Source organism: Tachypleus tridentatus, chromosome 9 (assembly GCF_004210375.1).
Source record: "Tachypleus tridentatus isolate NWPU-2018 chromosome 9, ASM421037v1, whole genome shotgun sequence".
Lineage (NCBI taxonomy): Eukaryota > Metazoa > Arthropoda > Merostomata > Xiphosura > Limulidae > Tachypleus > Tachypleus tridentatus.
Genome location: NC_134833.1, coordinates 68104018 through 68118276, shown reverse-complemented (window position 1 = coordinate 68118276; position 14259 = coordinate 68104018). Strand labels below are relative to the sequence as shown.

At 34.0% G+C, this 14259-nt stretch overlaps 1 protein-coding gene across 20 annotated transcripts in view; it reads right to left on the bottom strand.

Moving 5' to 3' along the window:
* LOC143225405 (uncharacterized) overlaps positions 1–13812 on the bottom strand; it is a 106271-nt gene extending 92459 nt beyond the window's left edge. For 8 of the 20 annotated variants that reach the window (XM_076454760.1, XM_076454776.1, XM_076454770.1 and 5 more), the window contains exons 1-2: positions 13139–13808; positions 6048–7263 (exon numbers count right to left, since the gene is read on the bottom strand). In XM_076454760.1, the coding sequence (XP_076310875.1) occupies positions 6048–7229 (1182 nt within the window). In that variant the 5' untranslated portion in view covers positions 7230–7263; positions 13139–13808. Of the gene's footprint in view, positions 1–6047; positions 7264–13138 lie in introns of all 20 variants that reach the window. The other 12 variants (XM_076454761.1, XM_076454771.1, XM_076454764.1 and 9 more) reach the window with 6 other exon arrangements.
* Between the last annotated feature and the right edge of the window lie 447 nt (positions 13813–14259).

The window sequence follows — 14259 nt, the reverse complement described above, 5'->3', positions numbered from 1 at the left end:
TATGACATGTTACATTTCTACATACATCTGTGGTGGTACTACTGATATGTTACATCTCAACAGACTTCTGTGGTGGTACTTATGACATGTCATAGCTCTCCAAACATCTGTAGTGGCCTTTATGACATGTTACATCTCTCCAAACATCTGTGACGGTGGTTAAAAATTAATGTTGGCTTATGGGATCTTCAGAAAATACTATTAGAGTAATGTATACCGCTAGGGATGCATGGCAGTTATGAGGTATTGTAGATCAACCTGCGCTGAAAGTGTTAAATGTAGATTTTTCAAAATGCATGGTTGCCAAGATGTGGAGAGTACTCGGTTCTCCAGTTTTCACAACAACGTTACTAGGTTTGTTTGACAATATTTTTATTGATAATTTATTATTTCCACCCAGATTTTGATACAAAATACCCCTTGTTTGTTTCGTATTTTGTTAAAACGTTTGTGCCTAGCGCGACCTCAGTTTTGATCTGATAGAATAGAGTGGAGGTAGCCAGTCAAAAGTAACTTACGCCATTTTTTGAAATACTCTTGCCCGAACAAACAGTACGATTTGAACGTCACTTTTGCATCGCAGCTAGAATAGAAAATTGCTGAGCATGATTTTGTGGTCACGGGTCTCGAACCGTGGATTTGCTGTCCAATCGCACAAATACTATGCCACGCCCGACCGATACGCGAGTGTATAAGCATTTTTTCAAGTGAAAACATACATATAAAGCCATACAAACCAAACGCATAATACAACCACCGAACGCTGAAGAAACGTTGAACTCTGTTTACAGAGTTACACATAAGCCACGAGACGTCTCGTGAAAACCGTTACATGTATCGATCTGGTGTTCTTCCGTCTCGTGACATTCTATGTTTGTTCTTTGTTTGTCTGTCGTAAAAATGTATTAACATCTAATATGACTGAAAAGAGTCAGCTATAATTGTTTTTGTGCAAAGCTACACAATAGGCTATCTCTGCTCTGCTCTGCTTACTGCTGAGATCGAGCCCTGCATCATAGTGGTTTAAGACCGTAAGTTTAACGCGGACTACTTTTACGGAACAAGCGAGTTAAGAATTACAGAAGTTAAATAACAGCAAAAACGAAGTCGGAATAGTCTCTCAATAGAATTGGTATATATTTCATTTTTATTTTAAATGACGTGTTTATAGAATTGTTATAATTTCATTTTTATTTTAAATGACGTGTTTATAGAATTGTTATATATTTCGTTTTTATTTTGAATGACGTGTTTGTAGAATTGTTATACATTTCATTTTTATTTTGAATGACGTGTTTGTAGAATTAATATACATTTGATTTTTATTTTGAATGACGTGTTTGTAGAATTGTTATATATTTCCTTTTCTTTTTGAATAACATGTTCATTGGAGTTACAACATTTCCATCATTTTCTCGTATCACTTCAGTAACTAAAGTTCTTCCAAACGTTAATCATATAAAATGATAATATTTATAATAAAACGTGGAAATGTGGCTTAAGTTAAATAAAGTATAGATATTATGTAAGATATGTAGATTAAAATGCCGAGTTTGATCCTGAAGTGAAATTAATTTGTTTGTTTGAAGTTAAGCACAAAGCTACACAATGGGCTATCTGTGCTCTGCCCACGACTGGTATCGTAAGTCGGTTTCTAGCTTTGTAAGTCCGCGGACCTACTGCTGTGCTAGTGGGGGGGGTCATATAAGATTAAGTAATAACAACAAAACAAAGCAAAACTTGGGAATTTTAAAGTTGTAAATAGGAAAAAATAACAAGGTAAGGAAACAAGGCAGTCGATATAGTATACATTATTTACTCAAACTACAAATACTTATTTTGACCACATAACATTGAAATAAAATTTCGTTTCAGACTATAAGGAATACACTTTGGCTACTCCTGTCTGGAAAAAAACAACTTATAGAGTACCATAAGCTTGTCCATTGTTTAACCCCTACTCAACCGCGTTTCCGGGTAGTGGCCAAGTACGAAAATGTATACAAGCGTTATATCACAATTGTTAAAATATTTTCTCTAGTAAGAATGTGTTAAGCACACTATTCCTTGAAATTTCACAGATTAAGCAAAAACAAGAAAACCTCTTTTAAATTTATAAATTTCTATATATTTTTTATCTCATTTGCTCACTTTTTTATGGTCTACTATGGGCAGAAGATTACTTGATATGGTAACTAACTTTACACATTTTAACAACAATAAACATAGCTAGCTGATGCGGTTCATGATGATTTAATGTAGCTATTGACTATTTGATCCTATATGAGTTTGAGATGTAAAATGTTAAGCAGCAGCTGAAGATTTTCCTAGAGATTTCTTTGCGACTATAGTGAATAGTTGTAGTTTCTGTGTAACTAAATTATCTGTATATAAGGCACAGCAATGGGCAAACTTTACCTAGACTGAGACACAACCTTCACTAAACTCGTTTAAAATTTTAACAGTAGAAATAATCTTTTCAAGTAAAGTATATACGTCTAAAACATCCTTTTAAAATAATTTCTAAAGTTTTAAACTTAATATTAATTGTAGTTTTTGTTTTATTTCTACAATTATAGCTGATACATAATATAAGGGTTGGCCTCTTAAATACACCATTTATGTATGCACATCACAAAGTCATGTAATGTTCGTCTATTATTTGCTGGCAATTCATGTTTGACATTATATCTGATTTTTTAAAGGAACAATAAATTTGTAAAAAAGCTAACTTCAGGGGGTAATGATAACATCGTTTATGTTATAATTATTATGTTTTTAGCGTATGTGAAATATAAAAGAAACAAATCGACTTTTCACACAACTTTATTTCATATTGAATAAGACTTTTTAGTACAATGTACCAAGCTGGTTTTGTTGTTGTCTTGGGAAAGAGTAATAATTGTAGAATTAGAAACGGATTGTTTTGAACGAATTTTACTTTCCTACTAAGCCTAACGTATGTGATTTGTATTGGGAATATAACTGAGAATATTACGTTGGACCTTCTATAAGTTTATAACATTCTTTACAAATTACTATCCCTCTGTGTAAGTTACATTTGCTACAGATTTATAAAATGGACTCGGGTACGTTTTAGAGTGCATAACACTGTTGTTTTTAATATGTGGTGTAAGTTTTCGTTCAAGTAACTGGTACCAATACATGTTTAGTATAAGAAATGAAATGACACTGTATCTATGGGATTATCTTGGGCATAATTATACTCAATAAACGTATAATAACCAAGTATAGACAGCACAGTAATCTTACTGTAAAAATGATCATATGATGTGATAACACAATAAAATATTTCAATTATTTTTTCTGCAAGATGAAATCAGATACAATAACAGTAGACTGTCATGTGTAACCAATCAGATATAGTAACAGTAGACTGTCATGTGTAAAAAATCAGATAAGTAACAGTAGACTATCGTGTGTAACAAATCAGATACAGTAACAGTAGGCTGTCATGTGTAACAAATCAAATATAGTAACAGTAGGCTGTCATGTGTAACAAATCAGATACAGTAACAATGACAGCAGACTATCATGTGTAACAAATCAGATAAGTAACAATGACAGCAGACTATCATGTGTAACAAATCACATACAGTAATAGTAGACTCGTGTGTAACCAATCAGATATAGTAACAGTAGACTGTCACGTGTAACAAATCCGATCCAATAACAGTGGACTGTCATGTGTAACCAATCAGATGTAGTAACAGTAGACTGTCATGTGTAACAAATCAGATACAGTAACAATGACAGCAGACTATCATGTGTAACAAATCACATACAGTAATAGTAGACTCGTGTGTAACCAATCAGATATAGTAACAGTAGACTGTCATGTATAACAAATCTGATACAGTAGCAGTAACAGTAGACTGTCATGTGTAAAAAATCAGATACAGTAACAATAGACTGTTATGTGTAACAAATCAGATACAGTAACAGTAGACTATCGTGTGTAACAAATCAGATACAGTGACAGTAGGCTGTCACGTGTAACAAATCCGATCCAATAACAGTGGACTGTCATGTGTAACCAATCAGATGTAGTAACAGTAGACTGTCATGTGTAACAAATCAGATACAGTAACAATGACAGCAGACTATCATGTGTAACAAATCACATAAGTAACAATGACAGCAGACTATCATGTGTAACAAATCACATAAGTAACAATGACAGCAGACTATCATGTGTAACAAATCACATATAGTAACAGTAGACTGTCATGTGTAACAAATCTGATACAGTAGCAGTAACAGTAGACTGTCATGTGTAAAAAATCAGATACAGTAACAATAGACTGTTATGTGTAACAAATCAGATACAGTAACAGTAGAGTATCGTGTGTAACAAATCAGATACAGTGACAGTAGGCTGTCACGTGTAACAAATCCGATACAATAACAATGGACTGTCATGTGTAACCAATCAGATGTAGTAACAGTAACAAATCAAATACAGTAACAATGACAGTAGACTATCATGTGTAACAAATCAGATACAGTAACAGTAGACTGTCATGTGTAAGAAACTCCAATGGAAACATTTGTTTTGAAATTCCAAATAACGGTGTCAGTTGGCTAAAATGACGACGTTGTTTCTTTGTTGCTAAGCGCAAAGCTACATCTGTGTCATGCAAACCGCGAGTTCCGAAACCGTAAGTTGAAAGACTTAAACAATTTAACACTAGAAAAACATTAATTATAAGGGTAATGCCAGTAAAAATAAATATATTTGAACTTTAAAGCACCTTAACCTTTTAAATAAAGATAATTTAGATTTTCATAAAAGTTTTATTGGTTCTGACTTTAAAAATAATGCGCTATGTACGAATTCTCATTAAAACTAATAAATTAATTTCGCTTATCAGTTCAACAGCTGCTATAACATCTCGACTAGCTCAGAAAGGCTCTAAACCAACTGTTGTAACTGTTGCAGGTTATAAGTGATCACTCACATATGATTTGTTCTCTCTTTTTGTTTGCTAATATGGTTAAATTACACAATCCTATATATCTGTAATTATGTTACATAGTAAGTTCGTTGTTGTTGGTAGCGGTGAAAACAGAACCTATTCAATCACATCTTTGCATTTTAAAGTACAACTACCTCTACTGGATGGATTTATCGTGAGATTAAGATCAAATTGTTGCGATGTGCAGCCACATAAACACGACACACACACTCACGTGTATAATTGACAATGTGGATACGACATACACGTGTAATGACAGTGTGGATACGACACACACACTCACGTGTATAATTGACAATGTGGATACGACACACACACACACATATAATGACGGTGTGGGTACGGCACATACACACGTGTAACTATAGTGTGAATATATGATACAAACATACATATGTGTAATAACAGTGTAGATATATGATACTTACGTACACACGGGTAATAACAGTGTGAATATTACATATAGTTCCGCATTTGCGCCCCCCGCTAGTACACCGGTAAGTCTACGGATTTACAACGTTAAAATCAGGGTTTCGATTCCCCTCGGTTGGCTCAGCAGATGGCCCGATGTGGCTTTGCTATGAAAAACACACACACACAGTTCCGCATTATCCCCGAAATTTTTCTGTTTCAAGAGTAAACGAAGCCAAAATTAAGAGCAACAAATATTTGTATCTGTATTCTAACGTACAGAGTGACTAATGATTCTCGTGATTCATGGCGTGCGCACGATTTCCTGACGTCACGATAGTACAAACTGCAACGTTAAACTTCGTTAAGTGACGCCATTTTAGTGTCTACTGACAGAGAAACAGACAACACACTACTGTATAATAGTACGAGTGGTCAAAACAGGTAACCTCTCCAGACGGCTTTAGTTTTAACAGTTAGCTAAAATATCTTTGTTTAAGCCAATTCTCAAACTTAACCTTCCCTAATTCAAATGGAGTGTGATGAATAAATTCAGTGAGTCAGTAATATATATTCATCAACTATAAACAATAAAATGTAAGATATATAAATTAAAACACCAAGTTGTTTACTTACTCGAAGCTCGCACCAAGCCACTGCTACTCCTGTAGTCGTATCCAATCCTTTATACACAGTTTTGAAGGATCCACGTCCTACTTCTTCTTCAAACTTAAGGAATCTCCCATCAGGAGAAGTGTCTCTTGCCTTAACTGCTTCGTCTTCCTCTGGTGCTGATTCAACAGCACTGTCGTGTCTACTCACACGAACAACGTCTCGCTTACCAACCACGATTTCCGAATCACTTTTGGCATCATTATCACTTGTCGGAACTTCTAAGCATTTTTGACTCACAGGAAATGACGTTTTCCTACCTAATAAAGCATCACTTTGTAATTCTGTTCTTTCATCTTCACATTTCAGTTCTTGATCACTGCTTTTACCGTTTTTACTTTCGGGAGCAGTTATCCTCGTGTCTGAAGACATATCACATAAGTCATCTTCTGCCGTCATGTGTTTTGTGGCATTGTTATTCCCTGTGGATTTGGTAAAAGAGAACCATGCCAATAACTGATCTTTAGATTTCATGACACGGCGACCATTTTTCCTGTGGTCTAATTTTTCATCAATCGATTTGTTGCCATCTTTCTTCTGTTGAGACTTCTTTACTTCTACTTTGTTCTCTATGTTTTTTGACCTGCAGTTTCTCAATGTCTCTGGCAGATTTTTAGGTTTAGTTTGAGAAGGAGTCTTCAAGCGGGCCACACTACTAGCTTCAGAAGAGTTCAGAGGTTCCGCTGAAGATGTTCTAGTTTGTAGCATGTTGTGTCTTCTTGGACCAGGAGATGATTGGTCAACTTTCTTAAACTCTTTAGTTCGGTAGGCTTGACTGGAACCCAGTGCAGAACGAGAAACGTTAGGGACCGTACCCCTTTCTTCATCTTCTGATGTGGGTAATAAACGCCGTTTTGAAACTGTGCTCTTTTTAAGCAAGCTGGTTTGAGTAACAGGTCGCAACTGGTCAACTTTGGGAGTAACGTTCTGTTGAGGAGGTTTTGAAGAAAATCGACGAGTGAACCGTGAATGAAGAGATTTAGAAGGTGAAATAATTCGGGTGTCTCTGCTACTTAAAATGTTCACTTTCTCACTGCTAGAAGACTGTCTGCTTTTTTTCAGCTCTTCCATTCTAGTTGCTAAATTCACTGTCTTTCTTGGCTTATGCAATGAATGGAATGTCCCTGAATTTACTTCTGAACACATCTGTGGCTTTTAAGCACTAATAGTGTCTTTCCAGCTGTAAACGTATGTAGTTTGATTAATAAAACTGCAATATTGCAAAACAATTGTTTTAATGTTTCTATAAATTTGTTTACAATATAATGTCTAAATTTATATTATTTTTTCTCTTCGAATGTGAAACCTGTCAATGTTACTCAAAGTTATCAAATGTCATTCGTCAACACCACCTACAGTCAATTTTTGGACTACTCTAATCTAATAGTTGGAATGACCATCTTGTTATAACACTCCAACAGTCGAAAGAGCAAAATGGTCAGTAATTCGATCCTAGCCCACAGATCGCTAATCGAGCGTCCTGAATACCAGGCCAAAATAATCCCAGTCTTAATATTTAATACGTTATGTTTTAACATAGATTTAGAAAGGCATGATTTAAGAAAATTTATTTGAAGCTTAAGCTAAGCAGTGTTTGAACAAACCACAGTTAAAGATTAATATTAGAAACATTCATTGCAGCGAAACTGATACAGCTTAATGAATTTTAGAGAAACGTACTTCAGTAAAAAAAAAATTATATATGGCGTAAAGAAATTACCAATGAGTTTGCTGAATAATTCCAAATAATTAATTAATTTGTTATGTTATGCGTATTAAAAGACCCAAAATATTTTAAATGTTGAGATAAAATAAAGAAAAATACATCAAACTAAACAAACTATTTCCATTTCACTGCTAAAGAAGGCCAGTTGACATGTATCAAATAATACATCAGGTCTCTTTGTCATCAGTGTTTCATAAAAATACATGTTTGCGAAGAAAAAAGATTCACAAATAAACAGACAACTCATTCTTAACTGTTTCAGTATTTTTGCCAACTGTAAAAAATGAGTAAAACACAAAGTGGTAAACAATCACACCGTTTCTTTAACAAATAAAACAGCAAAACTTATGTATATATATAATTTTTACGTAGCAGAAATGTAATCCAACTCTGAGTTATTTGTGATGCCACCTTCGTCAGTACCATTCTTAGCGCACACCGAGATGAATAATAAAGTATATAAGTCCTAACATTAACGTTGTGTTTTACTTTAATTTAGTTTAGTGACACTGTTTGACCTAACCTTGTCGACCTTGTTTTAATACAGTGAAACTATACTTGGCCTAACATTATCGTTGTGTTTTATGACAGTGAACTATGTCAGGATTAACTTCGATCTGGTTTTAGTTCAGTGATGGTATATCAAGCTTTAAAACGACAGTTTTAGTAAAACGTGGTAAGTAAAGGCGTTTCTTTTCAGTATAACTCTTTAAGGATACGCATTTAATGTATTTTTTAAAATATATTCTTTTCCACACCCTTAAAAGAGTGTTTAGTGTATTCAATTTTAATAGTTTAGGGATCTTTTTTACAGGGTTTAAATAATATTTGAAAACCTTTTAAAATAAAAATTATAATCAGAGATGATGCTAGGTGCTTAACAAATTCAAATCTCAGCCCTATAGGTGCGGAAAATTTTCGACATTTTATTATAATATAGATCATAGTTTTTCATTATGATTTTTCAACTGGAGGTTCAGGGCACGGGCCTCATGTGCCACTGCCTCTTAACGCTTCTAATCGTAATGTTACAAAGTATGCGAAAATATGAAAATATAAATAGCAGTCATTCTACTGCCTGTTAATTAACATTGTTAATTGAATTAGGATTAACACTGTCAATACAGTCTCATATTTTTAATGTGTGGTAAAGGAAAATTAGACTCAGACGTTTGATACAAACCGAAACGAGAATTGTGAAGGTTGAATTACAATTCACGCTGATTATTTTAAGATGCATTTCTTTATTTATAAATATTGTAACGAATTTAATATTATATATATTTATTGTAATATCTATATTTGTTTCAGTTTGATATATATGTATTTAGAAATGCATGTAATTTATACTGTTAAATGTGTTTTGCGAAAGTTCCACTTGTTCTCTAAATTTGTGGCAGATACTCGAGTGTAAGTCACCAATACACTATGTGTGTATGTGAAATACAAGAGATTGACAGCATTATTGCCAACTGCACTTTCGAGAACCTTGCCTTAAAGCATTTCAAAGGTAACTATTGCAATCCGCGAAGAGGTAGTATATATTGTTGGTTTGCTGCAATCGGTATTCTACAAGCCTTAGAAGCTATAAAAGTTATATATATTAATCCTGAAGGAGTCGCAAAGGCGAAACGTTGGCTTAAATAAAAATATATTATTTTATATTTATCTGGAGTGTAAATGTCGTTTTTTTCTTAACTTTTATCAAAATGTGTAAATCCTTCCGATGTGCACTATAAATTTCGAAAGACAATAAAAAATTTTGGAGGCTATGTCTGTGGTAAACGTTTATTAATCGGAAAACTACAGATATATGACCAGAAATATTTATATACTTCGAACATTACAAACCATTCGACATCAGTGATTTAACTTTCGAAGTTCGTATTTCTATGTATCTTCATCTGTGAAAACTTCACGTGTGAGAAGCGAGAGATAGTTTACCCGTTAAGTGAAATGTGCCGATATTAACTTGGAAATTAATTCACTCATCGTAAACCGCTGATACAATATCCAGTTTCAGACCAGAGAGACAACTCAATATTGTTTGTAAATTTGTAAAATTTTTGTATATAAATCATTATTTGTTGTTTGGAATTAAGCACAGAGCTACACAATGGGGTATCTGTGCTCTGCCCACCACGGGTATCGAAACCCGGTTTTTAGCGTTGTAAGTCCGCAGTCATACCGCTGAGCCACTGGGGGACGACATTATTTGTAATAACCGTTATTATAAATTGTATTGTTGCTTGTATATTTGTGTTGAGAAAGAACACCGTGTGTTGGTAACTATCGTAAATTTAATACATATTGTAATGGATTTACTAATGTATATTTATTTTAATACTGATGTTTATTTCAGATAAACATATATTTAGAAATGTGTGTAGCTTTTATTGTTCAATGTGTATTGTGAAAATCCCGCCTGTTCTCTAAATTTGTAGAAGATTCTTAGCTTATGAATCAACAATGTATGATGTATGTAAAATACTAGTGATTGCCAGTATTGTTGCTTGTTGAACTTTCTAGAACCTTGCCGTAAAGTTTATAAATCGACGTCCCAAAAAACAGTTTAATATTGTTGGTCAGCTACAGTCAGTATACTATAAGCCTCGGAAGCTATAATTGTGACAAATGCTTATAAATCTGAAAACTACTGAATTTGAACAGGAACATTTATAGATTTTGAACATTACAAACCGTTCAACTTCAATGAATTAACTTCAGACGTTAGTATTTCTACGAGGACATTAGATATCTATTTTTTTCTGTGAAAAGTAAGCTTGTAAACTTCGTTAAGCCAAACAAGAAGAAAGCTAACTAGCATTCCCGTCAAGTGAAGTGTATCAACATAAATTTAATTCGCTCATTGTGAATCTGAACCGTCGATAAAATATTCAGTTACAGACCAGATAAAAGACTGAATATTGTTGCCGAGTTTTTAAAATTTCTGTATATAAATAACTATTTGCAATAACCACAAATGTGCCCGGCATGGCCAAGTGAGTTAAGGCGTTCGACTCGTAATCCGAGGATCGTGGGTTCGAAACATGCTCGCCCTTTCAGCCGTGGGGGCGTTATAATGTGACGGTCACTCCCACTAATCGTTGGTAAAAGAGTAGCCCAAGAGTTGGCAGTGGGTGGTGATGACTAGCTGCCTTTCCTCTAGTCTTACACTGCAAAATTAGGGACGGCTCTGGTTTTTCTTCCTGGTTGGGGGTTGTGCGGTAGGCTAACAATTTACTCACTTAAAAAACCAGCCTGTTAATGAATCCGCAAGCGATTGCGGCCCTATGTTCCTTCATGGAATCGAGAGGCATAATAATATATAACCGCAAATGTCATAAATTTAATACATATCGACTTTTAAGTAATTTTCAAATTCAAATCTCCGGCTATTTGAAATCGTAATTCGTAAAGTACGTAACATAATAAACCAAAGACTCGTCCGAGATAAATTATAATACCTAACAATAAATATGTACACGCATAAATATACAGATATCAATGTCATGCGATAATTCACGTCAACTAATTTCAAATTATGCTTTATCAGTTTCTGGTGACTTTCAAAAAACATTTTTTCCCTGTGAAACCGTTGATATTTTGTTAGACTGACCTCAACTAATAATTTCCAACTAATACGTTACCCATTTCTACGAGACTATAAGTTTAATACCAAATAAATTCCAGTATTAATGAAACTTGCACGTTAAAATTATCTATATGGAAGAACGGTGGTGCGGATTTTTCAAATTATTGAATCAGGTATTACAAAACAGTCAGTTGTACCTATTTGTCTGGTGTGTCTACAAGTATTTTAAAACAGTACTTTCATTTTGTTTTTCTCTAAATGTATCCATCCAGCAGTCTGTGGAATTAAGAAACACGGTCTTGAACAGGTTTGGTTTGGTTTGGTTTGGTTTTTGGAATTTCGCACAAAGCTACTCGAGGGCTATCTGTGCTAGCCGTCCATAATTTAGCAGTGTAAGACTAGAGGGAAGGCAGCTAGTCATCACCACCCACCGCCAACTCTTGGGCTACTCTTTTACTACCGAATAGTGGGATTGACCGTAACATTATAACGTTCCCACGGCTGGGAGGGCCGGTCTTGAACAGCTCGTAATTTCAGAAGATATCCACAAATCTGAGTTGATTTGAAATTCAGTTAACGTAGGACTGACTTTCTTACTTTAACCTCTGATTTAATTTCTGTTGTGGTATGTTATCTTTCGTTCTAAACTTTAACTGCATGATATCTGATATGGTACAGTAAAACGAATTGTATTTAATATATTAACCAAATTTAGAGATACGAAAATGGTATCTCATGATATCATGATATCTGATATGGTACAGTAAAACGAATTGTATTTAATATATTAACCAAATTTAGAGATACGAAAATGGTTTAATAATTGTACACACATTTAAAAAAAAAATTAAAATTACTATTCTGTTTTACTTACTTTTGCTTTATAACTCACTGTATGTTATCTATAACAGTTACAACATTTAGAACTAGTATTTGCTAATCTTTAAAGACGGGTACACTTAGTTTAGGGTTGATTTTCTTTGCAAACATATCTTTACTGAGAGGATTTAAGTTAGCACACAGGATTCTCTTAATTAAGGTGATAAGATTCTCCATATGGAACATTTGAACGTACTGAATAACAAGACACATACAGTCCTCAGCAGATATTTTCATATTCCAAACACAACTGTTCATAAACTATACTTGAAGTTAATTTGTAGTGTATTTACGAACATTCTGAAACGGCCCTTCTCACAACACTAACGACTTTTAGTCCAAATAAGTAATTCTCAAAAACTTAATTTAATGGCATCTTTATAAATCCTGTCAAAAACCTGCAAAATGTAACCGTCCAAATTTAACTTTTAAACAAGAAAGCTAAACTTAGGGGAACTGTGAGATCAGACGTTTTTAAATATTTATCGCTAGGCGTAATGTGATATAAGCTTAATCAGCTTACAAGTGCTAAGGAAACGAAACAGTTGGTTTGTGGTTTGTCATGTTCCATAACTGCGCAAAATTATGTATATAAAAATACAGAAATATATGTGCTTAATCCAACATTTCCTGTTCATCTTAAATGTAAAACGTCTCCAGTGTTACATTTTACGTGATTTCAAATATTTATCGTTAATTTACGATGGCAGTTTTCATAATTTTAGTTTTAAAAACAGTCATTCATTATCTGTATTTCATACCATTAAAACAAAGTACGTTCATTGCTCTCTTATGAAAACCATTCTAGTGCTCAGCATACTGAAAAATACTGTTAAAATGTTATGGTTTACCCACCTAACAAAACACTGTAATCATTCTTAGAAGGCCGATTTGAGAACTCTTGTCCTGAAGTTGTTAGCGTAACCTCCGTAGATCCGTATGACTCAGACAACTGTATAGAACGAAGACCATCCAATAGCCATTACACGTCAGATTGTATTACGTCCTTATGCGACTTCAGCGGATTAATACATTTTACTTTCAGACTATTTATTTGCTGCATTGAATGAATAAGTCCTGTGCTAACCTTCTTCAGAAAGTGTATTTATTATCGACTACCTCGTTGACACATATAAGGAAAAGGTTATAAAAACTAGGTTATGATAACGGTCTATTTGTCTTAGCGTACTTTTTGAACATGAATGTTTCGTAATGTTCAACGAATAGCGATATCCGAAAAACGAGGCGGCCGACATGGATGTTAGAAAGACAAGTCAACCATTCGTTGATTAAAAATGACCAAAACAATCTTTTTTCTTTTCCTCTTTTGGTATCTAGTGCTGTCGCTTCGGACGGGCTAGGCCAAATATTTAAAGCTTCAGGCAAAAGTATCCATAATTTAAAACTGCTGGGCAGAAAGGAAGCAGCACCTACCGTCCATTGAGTTTTCAGCATCGCACTGTGGGCGTGGATCTTGAGTGCTGTACCGCAGCTTTGCAACTATCCCCTAACGACGCTTGTTCACCCCATCCTCCAACCCCTCTCACGGTTTAAGACATTATATACTGTAGACTTTAATCAAACGCAAAACAAATTCTACGTAGTGCCAAAACTTAAAAAAAACTGTAATAAATTAATATAATACATAAAATGCAAGTATGTATCACATTTCATAAGTAACTACGATAATTTTATACAATTTTACATCTAGTTAGAAAAATGCAGTTAAAGTCATCTTAGAATTTTATGAATGAAACATATTTATGGACATAAATTGTATTTACATAGTACTTAATCTCTTAGTGTCTCAGTGGTAAGTCTTTATACTTATAATGATAAAAATTGAGTTTCGATACCTGTGGTGGGAAGAGGACATTGTGCAGCTTTGCACTTAACAATAATGTGACATTTAGTAAAAGAACCTAGAAAAGTCTATTGTAATCCGTAATATTAAGCCATACTTAGTATTTGTATAT